The sequence below is a fragment of the Hesperophylax consimilis genome, chromosome 8 (assembly GCF_061612785.1).
Source record: "Hesperophylax consimilis isolate HC1 chromosome 8, BYU_Hcon_1.0, whole genome shotgun sequence".
Classification (NCBI taxonomy): domain Eukaryota; kingdom Metazoa; phylum Arthropoda; class Insecta; order Trichoptera; family Limnephilidae; genus Hesperophylax; species Hesperophylax consimilis.
Window position 1 is genome coordinate 26,652,666 of NC_142843.1, and position 19,726 is coordinate 26,672,391.

A 19,726-nucleotide genomic window follows, 5' to 3' on the forward strand; every position below is an offset into this window, starting at 1 on the left:
TTTTTATAAAAATCCCTACATAAGTATGTACTCCAACTAGATGCTGATTAACAAATGTATCATTTATTATTATTATTTATTATTTTCTATCTTTTTCACAATGTCATTTAATGTAGTGAAATATTTAATGTATCAAAAAATATGTAAACATTTTTAATGTATCAAATACGTCTGTCTCGACACAGGTTTATCCTAGTGAGACAGACATCGAAAAAAAAAACCTGTAAAAGAAACTTTATATTGATAATAAAAAATAAAAAAAAGAAGGATTTTTGCTGACTTTTTATTTCTATATAAAATTCTTTTCGCATTTTTGTTTTGGTTTCGGATTCCAATACGTAATATTACGTATATTTTAATGCCGATATTCTGGGACTAACTACAATATTACGTAATCCTCATTGCGCAGAATACAAATGGAGGGAACTAATTATCAGTCAAAGTCAGCGGACTAATAAATTCATAAGATGAGTCCCAGTTACAGCAGTTAAATTGAGTAAGAAAAAAATGTGTAATTTCGACTATTCCTTTATAAAAAGCCCATAAAAAGAGCGTCAATAATTAAATAATTCCCCTAGTTGTTACAGAGGTAATCTGAATCTATTTTAATCGAATGATGCTAGCGAAGGACTCATCTAATGCATTTTACATCGTTATTTTCGTGTTTGAAAGTCGATCACGAATCGAATAAAAAATCGGTGTTAAATAAATCAAATGATTTGATTTAATTCGAGGATGATGTGATTATATAATGCAATAAGTTAAGACTAGTTTTGTTACGCCTTTTGCGTGTTGAAATGGTAAGGGATCACGTATAAGGTCAAACAAATAATACCTATGCGCTATTTTACTTCGTACCCTTATCGTTCCTTTTTAGCAGCGTGTTGGGTTAGAAGGAATGTTTGAGTTATGGTTTGTTTTGTGGGTGAGTCTTGAGATTCGTGGTGAGAACAATTTAAATCTGGGAATATTTTAAGCAATGGTTAAACCCCCTGAAATATCTTAAATAGAGGCAGGGAATCTTTAAATAAATAATTTATATACATGATGTCCGGTAAAGTGCGCTAACTTCGGGAGGTGATTCCACACAAACAATTCAACTTTCCTGCTTAAAAACTACCTTAAAACGTTGGAATTTTGATAAAAGTTCTACATCTTTTTTAATTGCACTATCGTGTAGAATCACCCCCCAAAGTTAGCGCACTTCACCCCGGACACCCTGTATCCTATATCTATATACCAGCATCTCTTTTTCTTCCTTCATAAAAATCCGGGCCTCTTCAAGTCCCGCAATAATAAATCCGTTCGGACAGCCCCTACCTTAACCTATCTCAAAACTCTGCTCAACTGGGTTGCAACATAGTCTTTAACACTGACACATAAAAAAATAATTAAAACATAAAACAAAACAGGTTACGCTGTGTATTATTATTAAATGTGTAATAATAATTACACAGCAAAAATTATTTGTAAATAAGCTCTTTTAAATTTAAATGATAATTTTAAATACTTAAAAAAAAATAACTTTAAACTAAAATGGAGTTCTAGAAATAAAATTTGATGACAATAAGTAATAACTACTAACCTATCAATTTACTCTATGTATTCCTAAAACTAACTAACTATCCTTCACTCCAGTGAAGGCAGGTGTAGGCAGAGAGGATAGCCCGCCACACAACTCTTTCTCGGCACACACTCTTTGCTTCATTCACATTTATAGGTATTCTCATAATTACTCTTCCGTTATTCTGACGCTTGATATGATCCGATTCAAGTATTTGAGTATCTTAATCATGTCATGACTTCCTCGGTGGTCTTCGTCTACCATTATCATCCACGTCATATATTTTCTTTACACTCCTGTCTTCGTTCATCCGCTCTGTATGCCCAAATGTATTCCTGGTAGATCAAAAACGAAAGGCCTTTCAAATTTTTGTACAAACAATACGTTTAAAAAATAAGATCTTCGTCCTGAAAGCGTAATCATTAGCCAATCTGAAATATAATTTAGGTCGTAACCGGATAACTCAACATAGTGACAATTCAACACACCTTTAAAAAGTGATATAAAGTCATGGATTGATAAAGTGATGAAACAAAAACTAGGGTAAGTAGGTTATGTAGGTTGGGTTTATCGGTTTGTTTTTTACTTCGCTTATTCGACTTTATATCACTTTAGGTAACCGGAAAACTCAACATAGTGATAATTCAGCACACCTTTAAAAAGTGATATACAGTCATGGAAAGTGATGAAACATAAACTAGGCGAAATAGATTATGTAGGCTGGGTTTATCGGTTTGTTTTTTACATCGCTTATAATGACTTTATTTCACTTTTTAAAGGTAACCGGATAACTCAACATAGTGATAATTCAGCACACCTTTAAAAAGTGATATACAGTAATGGAAAGTGATGAAACAAAAACTAAGCGAAATAGGTTATATAGGTTGGGTTTATCGGTTTGTTTTTTTCTTCGCTTATAATCACTTTTTAAAGGTGTGTTGAATTGTCATTTTGTTTAGTCATCGTGGAACCCATTAACAAATTGATTAAAAGCGAAATAATGTATTTTCAAAAGTGAAAATAATCAGTAAATATTATTATTATTTTTTATTGGCAATTTTTTTGATACATTTAGGTACATATAAAATTATACAAAACATAAGAAGGTAACAAAAAATCCCACAAAGGCGAAGCCTGTGCGTGGGCATTACAAGTTATGTATTTAAAACAGTTGTGGTTAAATAGAGACAAAAATATATATAGTTCCTGTATAAGTAGTAGTTAGATTGATATGATTTTACTGGAGTTTTTGCGTATTTAATAAAAAAACAGTTAAATAGAAGTAGTGGTAGTAACGGTAGTGGCATATTTTAGGTATCATATTCGTAGTACAAATTATAGAAAAAATTCCCTCACTTCCAGATTTTTTCTTACCCACCTTTTAACATTTATTTTATACGAGATTAGGTTAAAATTCTATATATCGGCGTATGGTTAAAAAAATCCGCACATTGAAATATTATGTATTTGAAATAAATATCAATTAATTGTTATTTTATTACGCTTTCATGATTTCAATCCATTAAATCCAAACGGTCATGTACAAACTTCCATTGCTTCAAGCACGAAGCCTCAAATGGCGATTAGATCACTGTAGTAATTTCACAAAACTCTGACTTTAAACAATCGATAAAACTTATTTAATGATCATTGATCATCCTTGCATGATCACCTCCAGTACAAAGAGCGGATATACATGACAGCACGATCTATCGTGAACTGTGTTTATCGGGTGATTTACGTTAATAGAAGAAAAAAGGTGTTCACCCGTGATAAATTAATATCACTTGTTGTTTTCTGTAATGCGTAGAAGTTGATTGTTTTGTTTTTAGTCATAGACATATGAATATTAGTAGACCTGCCCTAAGTGATTAAAAGCGTATTATTCCCCACTCCCCATTCCGGTTCCATTGGAGCCGGCTGGGCTCGCGTATGGCCTCAAGCGAATTTAGAAAACGTGACGTCATCATTCTTGTGCGAACTAGCGTCGAGGCATCATCGGTTTATTTTACGAAATAACACGGCAAAAGGGTGACTTGTACTATGAAAACTTGTAAAAATAGATGTGAAAAAGAGAATAAACCCAATTGTCGTATTACATTCCATATATAAGCATTATTTTAATTTATTTTAAGCATATTCACATCGTATAATATGGATCAGTTGTAGAAACATAAATACTATCACATCGAGACACGTCTGGACGTGAAACACAAAGCTGGTTGGTTGCTGGGAAGTAAATTATGAACATTTATAAAAGTGTCTTAACTAAATACATAAACGAAATATTCGACTCTGAAAATAGAAGAAATTTATTTTGCCGAATTTGGACTTCGCAAATTTGTTCATAACGTGGCGAGTAATTTGGGCTCCCATGTAAAAATGTCTATTCATTCAAAAGCAGATTTTACTTTTAAGAACTAAATGGTGATATTATAATGCGAGATGCCTATTTACTGTCAGATTGATTTATTGACGAATCACAGTCAGCTTAACCCCCTTCGTTCTTCAACAGTTGATTTTACCCCTCATCCTTAATTTCTAGTCTATTAATATTCATATGTCTGTGGTTTTTAGTATAATATTTGGCAGGTAGGTACTATAGATTTTCGTTCATATTTTTCTTTAATACGCCTCCTTCAAGGTATAATATAAAAGGAGTTTTTATAACAGCACGTTTATCCAGCTATTTAGAAATAGCGCATAATATTTGCAACAATTAAATGCATGTACTTTTCTTATATTTCTGATTACCTGCCCATTACAATTTATTGATGCTCGCCGACGAATGCAACGAAACGCTTCAAACGCGTTGGACAAAAGTTGTACATTTTATGAATAAATAATTGATTTTTCCATTGAAAAGAAAATGTTTTATTTTATTTTTATTTTATTTGAGACACAAACAGGACATTTAAAGTACATTCTTGTTGTTAGTTAAAAATAAATTTACTTACAAATTTAAATGTTCCTAGACTAATGTGTCTGCAGCATTCACATTTGCACATTCACTGAAGGAACACAACAATATCAGTATTTTTTTAGACTAAGCTTAAAATTACAAGACATAATTATTTTTTTGAATATGTTTAAATTAGGTATATAATACAAAATTAAAATTTAAAACAGTTTTATTCCGAGAGTAATGGAATTTTGCACGTTTAACCTTTAAAATAGGATGAAGGTAACAGTCTACAGTGTCTACGCACTGAACAAAGTGATTATTGCTAATTTATTAAGAATCTCTTTAAATTATTGCTAATCTGGTTAAAAACGGTTTTACAGGCCTTATCGAATGAATTAACAGGTTTCCACGTGCACTTGTATTTGCCTTATATATAACGAAATGCGTATATATTCGTATTTTCATGAACATGAACAATGTGTTCTGACATATGATATGATAATATATTCGTAATTTACTAAAAAAATATCAGGAAACCTGTTAATTCATTCGTAATTCTCGCAATATCAATAATAATTTGAAGAGATTCTTAATAAATTATCAATAGATATTCATTTTTCTTAGTGTAAAATTTCAAAACACTTAGTGCACCCCTTTTTCCCCTGAAACAGAATATTTACATTTTCTTTCTACAAATTATTTTTAAAAAACTCTGCGTAAAGCCCGGGCAACGCCGGGGACTACAGCTAGCTGTACTTATTATGTACCTATTGGTAGGTATATCTCTTTAAATCGTGGTTCCATGTAAACTGCGGATAATGAAGGTATACCTGAATAGTGTGTAAGCTCGTCGAAGGTAACAATCATTTGATGCGTAGGTACATTCCAAAATTAAGGCCATCTGCTTATCAGACCACCGCGTGAACTGGTAATTTCACAGCCAACGTGACGCCTCGTTCATGCAATATTTCACGCTTACTTATAAATTAAATATGAACTTCACTAAATGATGCCACATTATAATACCATTTAAAATAGGCCAAGATCCAGGAAACTAGCAAAAGCAGAAAACACGCTCAGTAACAACTGTAATAGTATTATCTGGTCGTTTCATCTGAAGGTATTGCAGAACTTCCGCGGATTTCCACAAAATAATGGGCTTAATGGCGTTCGGCCATCACGCACGGCGCTGGCTGGTCCTGCCCGCTCTCTGGTTGGGAGGATGTTGCGGAAAACGGAGAAGCGTCAGATGTGGAAATTACCAGGCATTACTTTTAGCGGTAATTGACGGAGAGCCGAGACTCGAACCCAAGAGATACAATCGTAAAGAAAACACTGACAGCTCTGCGCATAGCGCATACACACCGAGAGGGTCGAATTAGTATTATTTTTTTAATTAATATTGTATTTTATTTGGTTTTACACCCAACATGGTTTGTAAGAACAGAATATACCCAGTGAGCTATCAAAAATTATACACAAAGTTAAAGTTAAGTGATAAACTGAATATGAAACAATATTTGTGAAATATGTTGAAGTTACTTTAAATAATATAGAAACTAGAACAATACTACACATAAGATAAATCACTAAAACTACATTACATTACCAACGCTAGATTACGCTTTATTCTATAAATGGAGTCAGTAAATATATCAATAGTACCTACCCCCAAACTTGTTGCCAAGAACATGCATCCTATCAGTTAGTGAGTGTGTCTGATAGCTGGCTGTGTATATATTGCAGAAGAATGTTACCTTTTGTCTTGTGTTCCTTGTTGGCATATAGAATTTGGTGGCGACGATATACGCATATTATGTATAAGATTTTAAGCGGTGGAGCCACAGAGACACAGGTTCTAAATACCCCAGACAGGTAGGTCGACTAACGTATAGGATCAATACAGCCTCCATGGTCGAGAAGTAAAACTCTCAACCAGCAATCCGGAGGTTGCGGGTTCAAATCCCGGCGTGCGCTGGTAAATTTAATTTGTGTTATTTCACAACTTATTCATTTATAATAATATAGTGTGTATTTGCGGCACGTTGAGAAATGGTTTTAGCCATGTTTGGTGACCGGATCTAAATATACAGGTACATCAACACCTTCCTCTCCCCAATCTCCTTCCCCTCCTCACTACTTACAGCCTCACAACATACCCCAATTGGGGATGCCATAGTCTCACCATATACATTGTGCACAAGTGAGACGACCTATAAAAGCTTTTACATATAATCCAGGGTGAAATGACACAAAACTTCTCTATATAAATGCTATGTTATTATATTTTTATTATTAAGAACGAGTCAAGATAAATGAATGTGGGAGATGATGTACCTTGAAAATAGCCTTAATAATAGCAAACCCGTAATAGGAGATATCATCAGAAGAAAATTGGTGTACATAATGGCTTAGAGTTATTGAAATATTGTATCTCCAATTTTGTGGAAAATGTACTAAACATAGCCTACATTTTTAGGGTTTAAATATTGCATCTCCTAAACCCACCGTCCTAAAAATATAGACATATTAAAATATATTGTAAATCCTCCAGGTAATGTTTTTTTATCGGCGCTTATATTTTATGTCCTTAACATTATAAATTATACCTATGCTAAACCAAAGTAAATATAAAATATTGTATTTACATCAGATACCGATGCTTTAAAATGGGACTAAAAACATTTTTTTTATCTAAGGTTTGCTAACTTTCGATTTCAGTTTTTTCAAAATTATGATTTATGGAGATACAATATTTTAACTCTACGCCTCTACAAATCGCGAAGTAAGACGGTGAATAGTAAAAAAAACAAAACAATTGCTGAGAATTTTTTATGAAAATTTATGTTTCAATGCAATTTCGAACCTTCACGGAAATAAATGATCGTGTTACAAAAGCGATAGCATGCCATTTTCCTGATAAAATATTAGTCATTCAGAATATATCGTGATCACGTGTTATTTTCCTAATAAATATCATGACGGAATGCGACATTATCAGTATGTCATTATCGATATCAATATTTGTATGAACACGTGTTCCGCCGTCCTCATAAAACATTCTCCTTTAACTGATACTAGAAATATTTAAATATGTTAGAAACTCTGTCAATTCATGTGTTAAAGGCCTGCAATTCTATTTTTAACAGGGAAACAATATTTTTTCCAGATATTTAATAAATTGTTTTGTTTAGAAAAGTAGGTTTAGAAAACCGTACGATCTGAAAAATTCTTACATAAATGGTGAAAAGTTCATCTCTAATTTTCTACTTTTTTGCAAGATTCTTTTGATTTTTTTTTGTGCGCATCAATAAATTTCTTCAGTATTTCGGTAAATAATACTAATTTTTTTCATCACCCCACCACAGGGAGCATACCGAAAATAGGCCTAAAATATCTCACATCGTATAAAAGGAAACTCGCTGTCGGTGTCCTGTCGCTGCCGTGCATAAAATGTTAAAGACTTAACTGCTTCCAATAAACCTCTCTGCGCCCACTCTGGACAAGGTGAAAGATAGATTGCTTGTTGCAAAACAACAGCGCAGAATGGGGTTCCTATTGAGTGCCATTGTTCACGGTGGATTTTCAGGTTTTTTACGCGTCTCGGAATCCTGGAATGATCTCTTCTAGCTTCTTCAACACCACAATGTATTCTTAATTTCCTCTCATTCTCATTTATTTAATACCGTGCTAATTTATTTCTTATTTCTGTTGTTAATTGGGCAATGCTTACAAGAGATAATATTATTATTAACAGGAATTTACCTCTATTAACTATGCTAGGTTCAAATTCTAAGCCACTTACTAATAAAAGCATTTACCCTACAGTAATGGTTATTTATCAGCTGTGTAAAATATAAAGTACGGCTATTAGTAATGCCCCAAAAGTCACAAACTTCTATTTAACTAAACTTAGGATGAGTTGTTTCATATAATTTTAACAATTCGGTGAATGTCCTATTCAAGTTCTGTTATTATATTGTGGGGTAAATTATAGGTAGTTTGCATCTCCAGAAAATAACAGCAATATTATTTTTACCCACATTCTTGTGAGGCTGGTATCATTGTAAACCTGCTCGCGATACCCTGCGCGGTAAAGAGGATCATTCTGTCTTCAGCAGTCCTTCCGTCGGGTTGACCCTAACCTCCTCTAGCGTACGCGATTATTTGTTTCGTAAAATTATTATAAGTGAGTTTGGTTAAAATAAAAAAACTAAATTAGAATTATCCAAATTCTCGTTATTTCACATTAAAATTAATCACGCAACCTCGGATTCTGCGGATTTGGAGAAGCGCAGAATCATTTAGCCATCAATCCATTTAAACTGGCAATGAAAACCGATCCTCCAAAATATCTTTAGAGGCCAGTTACTTGACAGAACTGAAATAATAACAGGACTTGAAAAGAAATTTAAAATTAACTTTGAAATTTGAAGAATTGTTCAAATTCTCTGAAACAACCCGTCCTAAGTTTAGTTAAATAGAAGTTTTTGACTACTTTCTCCTAACATTGAATGAAATAAATTATTTTAAAAAATGAATACTTTTTAGTTGGTCAGCTTTTGTCTTAATACGGGTTGGCAGGTACCTATGGAAGGTTTTTATGACTTAACGTGGCAACCTACATAATTTGAAGGTGGAATTTTTTTTAAAAGTATAATTTTCCAACTCTCCGTTATAGTTCGTTAAATTTAAATAAACAACCAATCAAAATTCTTATCTGGCTGTTCGTTTCATCTCCCACAACATTGCATATATATTGTAAACCAGCCATAAAGTTAGTTAATGGAATATATTTTCATTTTCAATGATTGTTTGTATCTTTCCAAATCGATCAGATCAATACGAATTCAATGCGTTCTCTACTTCTTATTTCAAAGCGTGTATTTACTGATTTCAACTTACGATTAACTAGTAGCCGACGAATTTTTTCTTTTTTCAAAAAATATCTCGCGTTGTGTGATGTGTACTTTTTGGAGCATTGAACCCTTTGTTTTCAAGGACATATCCTAAAGCCCTTCAACTCAAAGCGTTGACATTGTATTTCTCAGGAACACACTCGACTAAAACAACTAAAACGCATTTCTCTACATCTTTTGTCACTTATAACTGTGGGCGAACTCCAAGCAAGTACCTCCGTTCATCTGAAGGGCACGAATTGTAAATATAAGTAATTGAATGCTGCCGAGTTTAAGCAAAGCATTTTGGGTTGTCTTCAGTAAGCAATTAAATTATTTGCTTTAGAATTTGAAAAACATGAAACATAAAATGCTGATCTTGCGGGGAAAGTATATATATATATTCTACACGGATAAAAATTATCCTGTTAAAAATGTGTTAGCATACCAATTTCCTGATAAAATATAAGTCATTCAGAATATATCGAGAACACGTGTTTTTTTCCTAGTATATATCATGACAATATCAGTACCTATACCATTATCAAATATCAATATTTGTACGTACACGTGTTCTGCCGTCCTCATTAAACATTTGCTTTCAATTGATACTTTGTTAGGAACTACGTTAAGTAATTCGTTAGAGTCCTGCAGTTCCGTTTTTAACAGGAATAATTTAAGAGATTTTTAATAAATTTACAGTATTTTAGATCAGTTAGTTTTATCCGTGTAGCATGTTTTATGTGCATAGAAAATTATAATCTTATTTTGATAATAACCGTGGTAAATATTGCTAAGTAAACATATTATTTGTACATTGCAATATATACATATATTATACACAATATAACAATTCATTAAATGGAAAATAATTAATAATAATTATTATTAATAAATTAAAAAGTACATATACATACCTATTATTTTAATACTATACTTATCAAACAACTTATCAAAATGTTAATACTCATTCTAATTTGACTGTCCTAAAACGGGAATCCTCCTAGTTGGGCAGTCAAAACATTTCTTAAATAATTTTTATAAATATATAATCTTTTACTAAATAAAAAAAATAAAAAAATTAGGTACGTTATTTTCAGTCGCACATTTATCTCTCCACTAACATGTTTCTATTGGAAAGCCGTATAATCAAAAAGCACCTAATAAGAGTACATTAATTTTTAAATTGAGCAACAATTATTGTTGCTCAAGTTATTTGGGTTATATCTCTTGACCACTGAATATTGAAATAAACAGATGGTACATTTGTGTGGTAGTCAAAAGAGTTAAGCCTCTTACGCCTGTTGACTACTGAGAATTTGCGGACAAATTACTAACTTTTTTTGGACTATACTCTAAACTCTAAAGGAAAGTCTATTAACTATCTAACCACCGCGCTGTTTCTCTAAGGGTTGAGCAGAGAGGATGGACCGCCAAACAGAGCTTGGCACTGCTTGCTTCATTCACATTCATACATAACCCTTCAGTTATTCTGACTCATGGCACGGCCCGACAATAGTATCTGGTTCACTTAATCGCGCCAAGTTTTTCTCAGGAGTCCTCCTACATGTCATTGTTCATCCACTCTACATGCTTCGTTATTCCGATCACACGCTCAAACCATCCTTTTCTTAATTTTTCTCATCACGCTTACATTATTTGCAAATTACCACATTTTTCACACAATAAAAACATGGTTTTACCACACATACACCTCAGAGATCTTATTTGTCCAAAATTCATTCAGACAAGATTTGAGATTTTCACGACCAAAAGTATTAGCGATTGATTTTTGGGGTATTATGCCGTGTTGTGCTACGACCTTCTTCAATGTGTCGAACAGCGTTAGTGTCCATTATTAGAAGAAGGTAGCGCAATACGGCATAAAACCCAAAATAAATCAGGCTAATCTATCATTCTACGCTCATAGTATACTTCCTCTGCCAGTTCTATGCCTCATTGCCATACACATTAAGATTGGTATCAGCATTCCATTTTTTGCATTTTAAGTCTGTGAATGTACTACTGTATCATCCCTTAAAATTTGGTCCATAGTCAAGCAATCTATCGTATGGTTACTATGTTTATACCTGTTGAAATAAAGTTGGCTGAGGTACATAAAAAAAATTAATACAAAGTTAGATTCTGAAGAAAATATTTATTACAAAAATGTTATAATAATTTTTAAATTCCATCTTCTCCGTCACTCTCCGAGCCATCATTCTCCCGAGATGGACCGTCCTCAGGCTGCAAATTTTTATAAAAATCATGATAGGTGGACGGAATGCTGCCTTTATCACACAATTTGAGTAGGTCCTTTAATTTGTCTTGGCCTATTTTTGGCTTTGAAAAATACAGTCTTTCTACTTCTACGCTTGCACAGGATAACGTTCGAAGCCGTCTTCGCTGAATGTTAAGGGTATCAAAGTCATTTCGGCTCAATTGATACTTATAAAAAACAGTAGTGGGTTCACCTTTTCGGTATTGAAACCACTTTACTTTGAGCCACTTTAATTTGTCTCCATTTTCTGATATATTTTTGTTTGTCATAACTTTATTGCTGTATTTTTTATAGTTAAGGAAGTCAGCATAATCCATTTCCACAACCTTGTGGTATGGTTTAGAAGTTTTTGCAGTACGGGCAACAACGTACCATCCATCTGGTGTGAACACGTCTATTTTTCTTCCTCGGGCCTCTATTGTGGAGTGCACAGAATCGCACTCCATCTCTGAGTGCCCTGATTCCATAAATTTTTGATTGATGACGTCAATCGGCAGCTGTTCCACTGCACGTAGGAACATAGCGGATACTACTGAGTTCCGATTTTGACCAGAAGCCGTGTCCGAGTACAGCGTCACTACTTTTTTGGGGCCTAATGACACCAAGAGGTTCCACAGACACGTAGCGATCTCCGAAGCACCCTTTGTGCCCACACCTTCGTGCCACATGTAATTCGTTGCTTGTCTGGAAGCCAGCTCATACACCGTGAAGTTATACGTTTTTAATTTTTTTGTATAATATAACTGTCCCACTTGTAAGCTCGGAGTCAATAATATTTTTTCCAGATCCATAGTGAAGCAACTGATGCTAGGATCATTCATAGCTTGGGCTTTGTCAATTTGTTTGTGTTCCCTTGCTTCTGTTTTTCTTGTTAAATGAAGATTAAATTGATCTTCGTCTCTTGACTTCTCTTCGTCAGACTTATTTTTGTACTGCGTACAAAAATCACACTGATCCTTTTTTGGTGTGTGAAATCCATAATTGAATTCTGTCACAAATATTTGTTTGTAGAAGCCGAGCTTTTCTGGTACCACGTTACGTTCTTTACAATACTCAACATAGTCTAAGTAAATTCTTGTCTCGCTCAAACCAGATGGCAAGTATTTTCTTTTACTGCTGCTCCGACAGTAATGCGAGGCAACTACGGGCAATGACTTGATGTGGTCCCTGATTATATTCCTAACTTCCTCGGATTTTTTGTTTGGCGGTTCCTTGCGACCTCTCTGATCTATTTCAGTGACACCTGAAGGAGTCAACTTTTTCATTGCACTTTCAACTTTTGTTCCCGAGATGACAAAGGTGGCCAAAAAAAATTTTTTGCACACTTGGACTCTCTCTCCATTTAACATTACCGTATATTCGAATGTATGTTGTCGTTTGATGGTGTCTCCACTACGGTATCGTCGTTTTACTGGAATACAATTTACATTGCCACCAATGAAGGCCCATCTCGCTCTGTCGGAATCCAGACTCAGATAGTCAGCCAACATTTGCTCCTGTTGAGATTTTCCTATTTTGGATGCGCAATTATAATGGCATTTACAGCTAACATCTCTAATTGTCCTTGCTTGAACTGTCTTTCCGGATCTGCTTTGGTATTCTTTACCTGCCATTCTCAATATCTTTTGGGAATTCCGTTTCCATTGGTTTGGGGTTCTCTTGCGTTTCCTACTTAAATCATCTGTCTGTTGGTTGCTTTCCAATATTTCAGAAATGGATGTTCCTGAGGCATTAACGTGGTGTTGATTTGAATGTTCTTGCCTGTTATTGTCTTCATTTTCGGAAAGGTTCACGTTCAAGTCTGTAAAACCGAACAAAGTGGTTTATTTCTTTGAAACACTGAAATAATTATTGAATTTTACAAGCAAATGATTCGCTGATAATCACAGGTTTTACAAGCCAACATAACAACTAGTATGCAGTAGTATTGTTAACAAATAAAAATACTGACCTCCCACATGCGTGCTTGGAGCGAAGCTTCGGAGCTCTGCGTATAATGCTGGGACAGCAATCTCATCCGGAACTTGCATGCCACCGTTCTGGCTGTGTTCTGCACATCCAGCTTGCACACCATTTAGAGGAGAGCCTGTAAAACAAAACAAAGTAGTTTACTTCTTTGAAACACCGAGATAAACATTGAATTTTACAAGCAAATGCTTCTCTGATAGTCACAGGTTTTACACAGCCAACATAATAACTAGTATGCATTAGTATTAATAACAAATAAAAATACTGACCTCCCGCATGCGTGCTTGAAGCGAAGCTTCGGAGCTCTGCGTATAATGCTGGGACAGCAATCTCATCCGGAACTTGCATGCCACCGTTCTGGCTGTGTTCTGCACATCCAGCTTGCACACCATTTAGAGGAGAGCCTGTAAAACAAAACAAAGTAGTTTACTTCTTTGAAACACCGAGATAAACATTGAATTTTACAAGCAAATGCTTCTCTGATAGTCACAGGTTTTACACAGCCAACATAATAACTAGTATGCATTAGTATTAATAACAAATAAAAATACTGACCTCCCGCATGCGTGCTTGAAGCGAAGCTTCGGAGCTCTGCGTATAATGCTGGGACAGCAATCTCATCCGGAACTTGCATGCCACCGTTCTGGCTGTGTTCTGCACATCCAGCTTGCACACCATTTAGAGGAGAGCCTGTAAAACAAAACAAAGTAGTTTACTTCTTTGAAACACCGAGATAAACATTGAATTTTACAAGCAAATGCTTCTCTGATAGTCACAGGTTTTACACAGCCAACATAATAACTAGTATGCATTAGTATTAATAACAAATAAAAATACTGACCTCCCGCATGCGTGCTTGAAGCGAAGCTTCGGAGCTCTGCGTATAATGCTGGGACAGCAATTTCATCCGGAACTTGCATGCCACCGTTCTGGCTGTGTTCTGCACATCCAGCTTGCACACCATTTAGAGGAGAGCCTGTAAAACAAAACAAAGTAGTTTACTTCTTTGAAACACCGAGATAAACATTGAATTTTACAAGCAAATGCTTCTCTGATAGTCACAGGTTTTACACAGCCAACATAATAACTAGTATGCATATTGTATTGATAACAAATAAAAATACTAACCTCCCACATACATGCTTCGAGAGACGTCCAGATTTTGCATGTTCAGGTCGTGTTCTGCACGTCCAGCTTGTACAGCATTCCCCTCAGAATCTACAAAACAAGTAAAACTGTCAGATTGTCGCATTGTTTTCAAACAATCGGAATCAACATTTTTAACTAGATTCTTACCTTTGAGGTTATGTTGATCCTGTGGATTTAAAACTGCTGCATCCATTTGTTTAGCACGTGAAGAACTCATTAGGTTCTGTGGATTAGCAGCTTTAGTTGATGCAATCATTTGTTTGCCACGTGAAGATTCCAATATGTTATGTCGAACCGGTGGATTTAAAGCAGCTCTGGCTGCTGCAACCATTTGTTTTCCGCGTGAATGATTCATTTCTTATCACTGTTTCACTAAATAAAGTTGAAAGTACAAACGTTTGTAGGCACAAAACGAAATAAAGCACAGAATCGCTGAACGAACCGAACTGATGTTGTATTAAAATAACACTGACCGACGCACTGAACACTGAACTGACAGTTCGCGATTCGCGATACTGTCGTGGGCGCAGACGTATGTGCAAGCGTGAACAAACCGACACGATAGGCATTTTGCTGAGTTAGAGGAAGACAACACTATAAATCATTGTCGAATGTGAGTAGAGGTGCGCACGCTTTCGAGAGAAGTTTGTGTTGCCAATGGCGTCAAGCCACGCATAAAATTAAATTATTGGGAAGTCAAAAGATCTATGTGGCTTGTCGTCATAGACTGCTTTAACTTGTGTAAAATTATTCGAAAGTCAAAAGTCTATGCGGCTTGTAGTTTTTGACTGCTTTGATTGTTTTCATCGATGTGTGTTAGATCTATTGGCAAATTTCAAAATACTCAATAACGGAGTGTTTTATGGCTTAAATCTTTTGACCACGGCAACTTTGAAGGTTTTCAAACACTTCTGCATACTTAACTCATTTTCGCCAAATTTGTGGCTTGACTCTCTTGACATCTACGGCGACGAATATTGCTTGTAAATATTGTTCGTAATCGTAGATATCAGGAAAAAGTTACAAAACACACATATTTTGCTAACAAAAAACGGTTTTTCTAAGATTCTTTCAGATTTCATCTAGTAATAGATCAAGGCAAGGTCAGGTGATGGGTGCATGAGATGCTTCTACTTGTACATAAGTATCAGTTCAGTACTTGTACATAAGTATCGTGTGCTCGAGCCATCTATTAATTCTACGTCCACGTTTCACACAAATAACGACGACTCCCATACGTGCAATTATTATTGAAGATTGTTATTCTTAAAACTAGTAAAAGCACATTATATAAAATAAACTCCCTAAAAAACAAGACAAGGTTTTAATAAAAAGCACACACAGTAAAAAAATATTTTAAGCAATAATCAACGTAGCACAGTGGTTCCGTGCACCTGACCGGCAATCAGAAGGTGCGGGTTTAATTCCAATTTATTTATTCTCGAAACATTTTTTCAATTATTTTTTTTTTATTTTTTTTATGTTTCCGACTTTATGTCCGGGTTAAATCACTTCCCCACAGGAAAAACTAAACTTTTCCACACACTTTTCCACAAATGATCATCTATTCAATCCACATTATGCAAGTGCATTATATAAGCATAATAAATACAAAATAATACAAAAACAACATGGCAAATCACCAGAGATCAAATGGGAAAATAATTCACCGACTCCAGATATTTTCATATCAGAGGGTTCGGCTCGGTAGAACTTCTAATTAGACCTATAAATCCTACTGATCAATCAATATAAAAATTTTAAAAATCTTTCGTAATACTACATGTATTTAAAAATAATGATTTTTGCATTTTCATGTATGAATTCTTTGAATTAAATACGTCTAAATTTTGAAAGAGAGAGCTAGGTATAATGCCAGTAGCCGAAATATCATACCTTTATTTTCATTTTCGACCTAGTTGCGCCATCTCTTGGACCAACTGGTAGCCAATTTCAAAGAAAAAAAAATGGTTCGACGGAGGATCGTACCTTCCTTCCCGGAGACTGGAACCAATAATGCTAACACCTAAACCAAATCCTAGATGGATGGTACCGAAGTTTATTTCGTATTAACTGCTGTAATTTTTTTTAAATGTCATATCATCCAAATTCAGACAAATGTGTGTGTGCGCGTGAGTACCTCCAACGAGTCTATCTGCTGAGTTTCAGCTCGATCGGATGTCAAGAAGTGGGTTAATTTAAACTTCAAAGATTCCATTTCAGTCAAGAAAACAAAATTTAAATTCAAACAGATGTTTTTTTTTTAACTTATTCGAACTTTCTTCAGTCCGTTTGTACTCCTTCCCAATTTTGTACAAATATTATAGTATTTTTTAATAACTACAAAATGGAATATAATTATTGAAAAATCATAATAATTAGTAATTATGGTTTGTCAGTTTTATAATAGCCACGAAGAGCACAGCGCGAAGCCACCAAATAATTATAACTTGTCAACTTATCTAGCGAGACGTGTGTACATTGTTTATATTGTTATTTTGGAGAAGTCAACATGTCTACAAGGTAAAACACATTACTTGTGTTAACTATTGTTCATTTTTGTTAATTCTGCCTAAAACATCCAACAATGTCACACCGGAATCCGGCAGTCAAAATATATGCTTTGAAACAACAATATTGTTATGGAAAAGTGCTAATAGTGCTTTGGTCATGTAACTTTTCAATTATTCATCATCTCCGTGTTTCCAGAAATCGTTTGACACGTTTGTCGTGTAAAGTGTGAAATCTTGACCAACTTGTCAGTTGATTAATCAAATTTAGGTGGAAATTGTTGTCAAGCTAATCAGAATCGTGCCTAATTTTACACCATATTACACTTGGTAAGATGAATATCGGTATGTAATTAGTTATTAGTATGTTCCAACACCTCAAGGGTAATGTGGTTACTGTTTGGTCGCGGTCGTGAGGTGTTGAGTTAATTGACAAGACTTCAAAACAATGGAAAAGGTGTCAATTTAAAAATCAACAAAACAATAATTCTCGTTTGAGATGTGATTTCATCAATGTCTTCGTGGTCGTTCAATCAGATACTAAATACTTCATAAAATGTCCTTGCTTCTTTAAAATATTTTGAAAGGCTGTTTAATTAAAGACATTTCGCCCATAGATATCTAACAAAATAAAATTTGACATCCTCCTTGGTCTAGGGGCAAGGCTCTCGACTAGCGATCCGAAGGTTACGGGTTCAAATCCCGGCGTGCGCAAGAAAATTTTATTTGATAAATTTGTGTTATTTAACAATTTATTCATTTAAAATAATATAAAGTATACTGTTCCAAAGTGGAAGATACTATTAATATCGCTCCGGTGTATTCAGAATTGAAACGTTGCTTGAGATCGCTTAAGCCGTGTTTCGTGACCAGATCTGAATAGCTAGATACTTCCTCATCTTCCTCTTTCCCATCTCTTTCCCTTCTCCACTATCTTCAGCCTCACAACATACCCCAATTGGGGATGCCATAGTCTCACTAGCTTAAAAAAAAAAACAAATATTAACTTACACTCCATCAATACATGTACTATATTTTTGAAAATCAGACATTTTGCTATCTAATTAATAATTAATTAATACTTCTTTGAAATTAATAAAATTTCACATTATTAACCAAAATTACATATTCATGTTTCAATTGATTTTTAATCCGTGACCATGTGTATTTCAAATAATGTACGGGGTCAACAATAATAAAAGGTTATGATCATTTTTGCTTCATCTAGGTACGTAGATATGTCCAAAGTCTCACGTGCTTTCCTACGAAGAATATCATTGTGTTTGATGGATCAAAGCGCCGACTAAACTTTCCCATCGAAGATTCCCTATAAGGTCTAACAACCGTCCCATCCTGAATGATAAAACTTAATAGGAATGAAGGTATAATTTTTACAAAAATTCTTACTTTCTATATCTCCAGCGGGAATATTCAATGATTGCATATTTATCTGATGACAAAATATTTCATATGTTTTAACATATCTTTAAGCAGTTGTAATGTAAAATAAGTTATCTTTCTTTTGTAAAAGTGGAGGTTTGGACTGGTATAATGTCATACCATTTTATCAAATTGCACATTTTAGTGCATTTCATGTCTGGCCATTGTTAAATAATTTAATAGGATTGTTTCCGTGTTTGTTAGGGATACATCTAAATGCATACGTAAAACTATGTGGAAACCGGAACTACTTTGCATAGAATGTAATCATCTGATCTCCGATTTTGATCAGAGATCGATTAGCTTTACGGCGTAAAAAATTTTGAATGTCGAAATTCGATGATATCATGGACATACAAATCTACGTCAATGGTTGATATGGTTAAATAGGTACCATTGAAATGATGGAAAACATATTGAACACTTTGTCTGGAAACAAGTGGTACGAGCAATTTTCGGAAACTAAAGCGTTTTTAAATAATTGGGTCTGCACTTCGACGTATTTTAAAAAACAGTAGCTGAAAATAACCCCATAGCGACCGAGTTTTTTCAATTATTTAATTAAATGATTCGAATTTGGGACTCGACTCGGATGTGACAGATCACGCACTATATTCTGGTGGCTTGTCCTATTTCAACATATCGCTCCCCAAACATACGCACTAGTAATGTATGGCGAGCTATATGCCGAAATAGGTCACGCCATGAGAGTATTGCGCAAGTCTGTCGGTCGAAAACGAAAGCTCAAATTAAAAACATTTACCACAAAATGGACTCCAAATATGCTGTAGATTTATCAATTTCCGTTATATTGACATAAAAAAACATTAAATTAGAGAGTGGTTAGTGGATAAGTGGTTTTCCTATGTAATTTCAATAAAGTGACTTATTATTATTAATATTATTTCGTTTAATTTCCCTAGGGTACGTAGTACGTAGCCATATGCCAGCTAAACCTTTTGATAGTTCGATGCTTACGGGTTGAATACAGTGCGAGAAATAAAGGTATTG

General features: G+C 34.4%; 1 protein-coding gene across 4 annotated transcripts; it reads right to left on the bottom strand.

Annotated features, from left to right (window-relative positions):
* Positions 1–11,505: 11,505 nt before the first annotated feature.
* LOC149421809 (uncharacterized) lies at positions 11,506–15,733 on the bottom strand. 4 transcript variants are annotated; one of them, XM_089634035.1, is made up of 4 exons: positions 14,913–15,733; positions 13,886–14,834; positions 13,600–13,734; positions 11,506–13,449 (listed from the first exon to the last, which is right to left on the bottom strand). In XM_089634035.1, the coding sequence occupies exons 2-4, from the start codon at positions 13,962–13,964 to the stop codon at positions 11,552–11,554; spliced, it is 2,112 nt and encodes a 703-aa protein (XP_089490161.1). In that variant the 5' UTR covers positions 13,965–14,834; positions 14,913–15,733; the 3' UTR covers positions 11,506–11,551. The 4 variants fall into 4 exon arrangements, with proteins under 4 accessions (XP_089490161.1, XP_089490160.1, XP_089490159.1 ...); XM_089634034.1 differs by having other exon boundaries at positions 13,886–14,592; positions 14,745–15,733; XM_089634033.1 differs by having other exon boundaries at positions 13,886–14,306; positions 14,458–15,733.
* Between the last annotated feature and the right edge of the window lie 3,993 nt (positions 15,734–19,726).

Bases quoted from the DNA above. Each gene is read 5' to 3' on its own strand.
- LOC149421809 (XM_089634035.1), bottom strand. From the start codon at position 13,964: ATGCAAGTTCCGGATGAGATTGCTGTCCCAGCATTATACGCAGAGCTC. The intron at 13,735-13,885 runs GTCAGTATTTTT...TTTGTTTTACAG, and splicing joins TTCAAGCACGCATGCGGGAG to GCTCTCCTCTAAATGGTGTG. The intron at 13,450-13,599 runs GTCAGTATTTTT...TCGGTTTTACAG, and splicing joins TCCAAGCACGCATGTGGGAG to ACTTGAACGTGAACCTTTCC.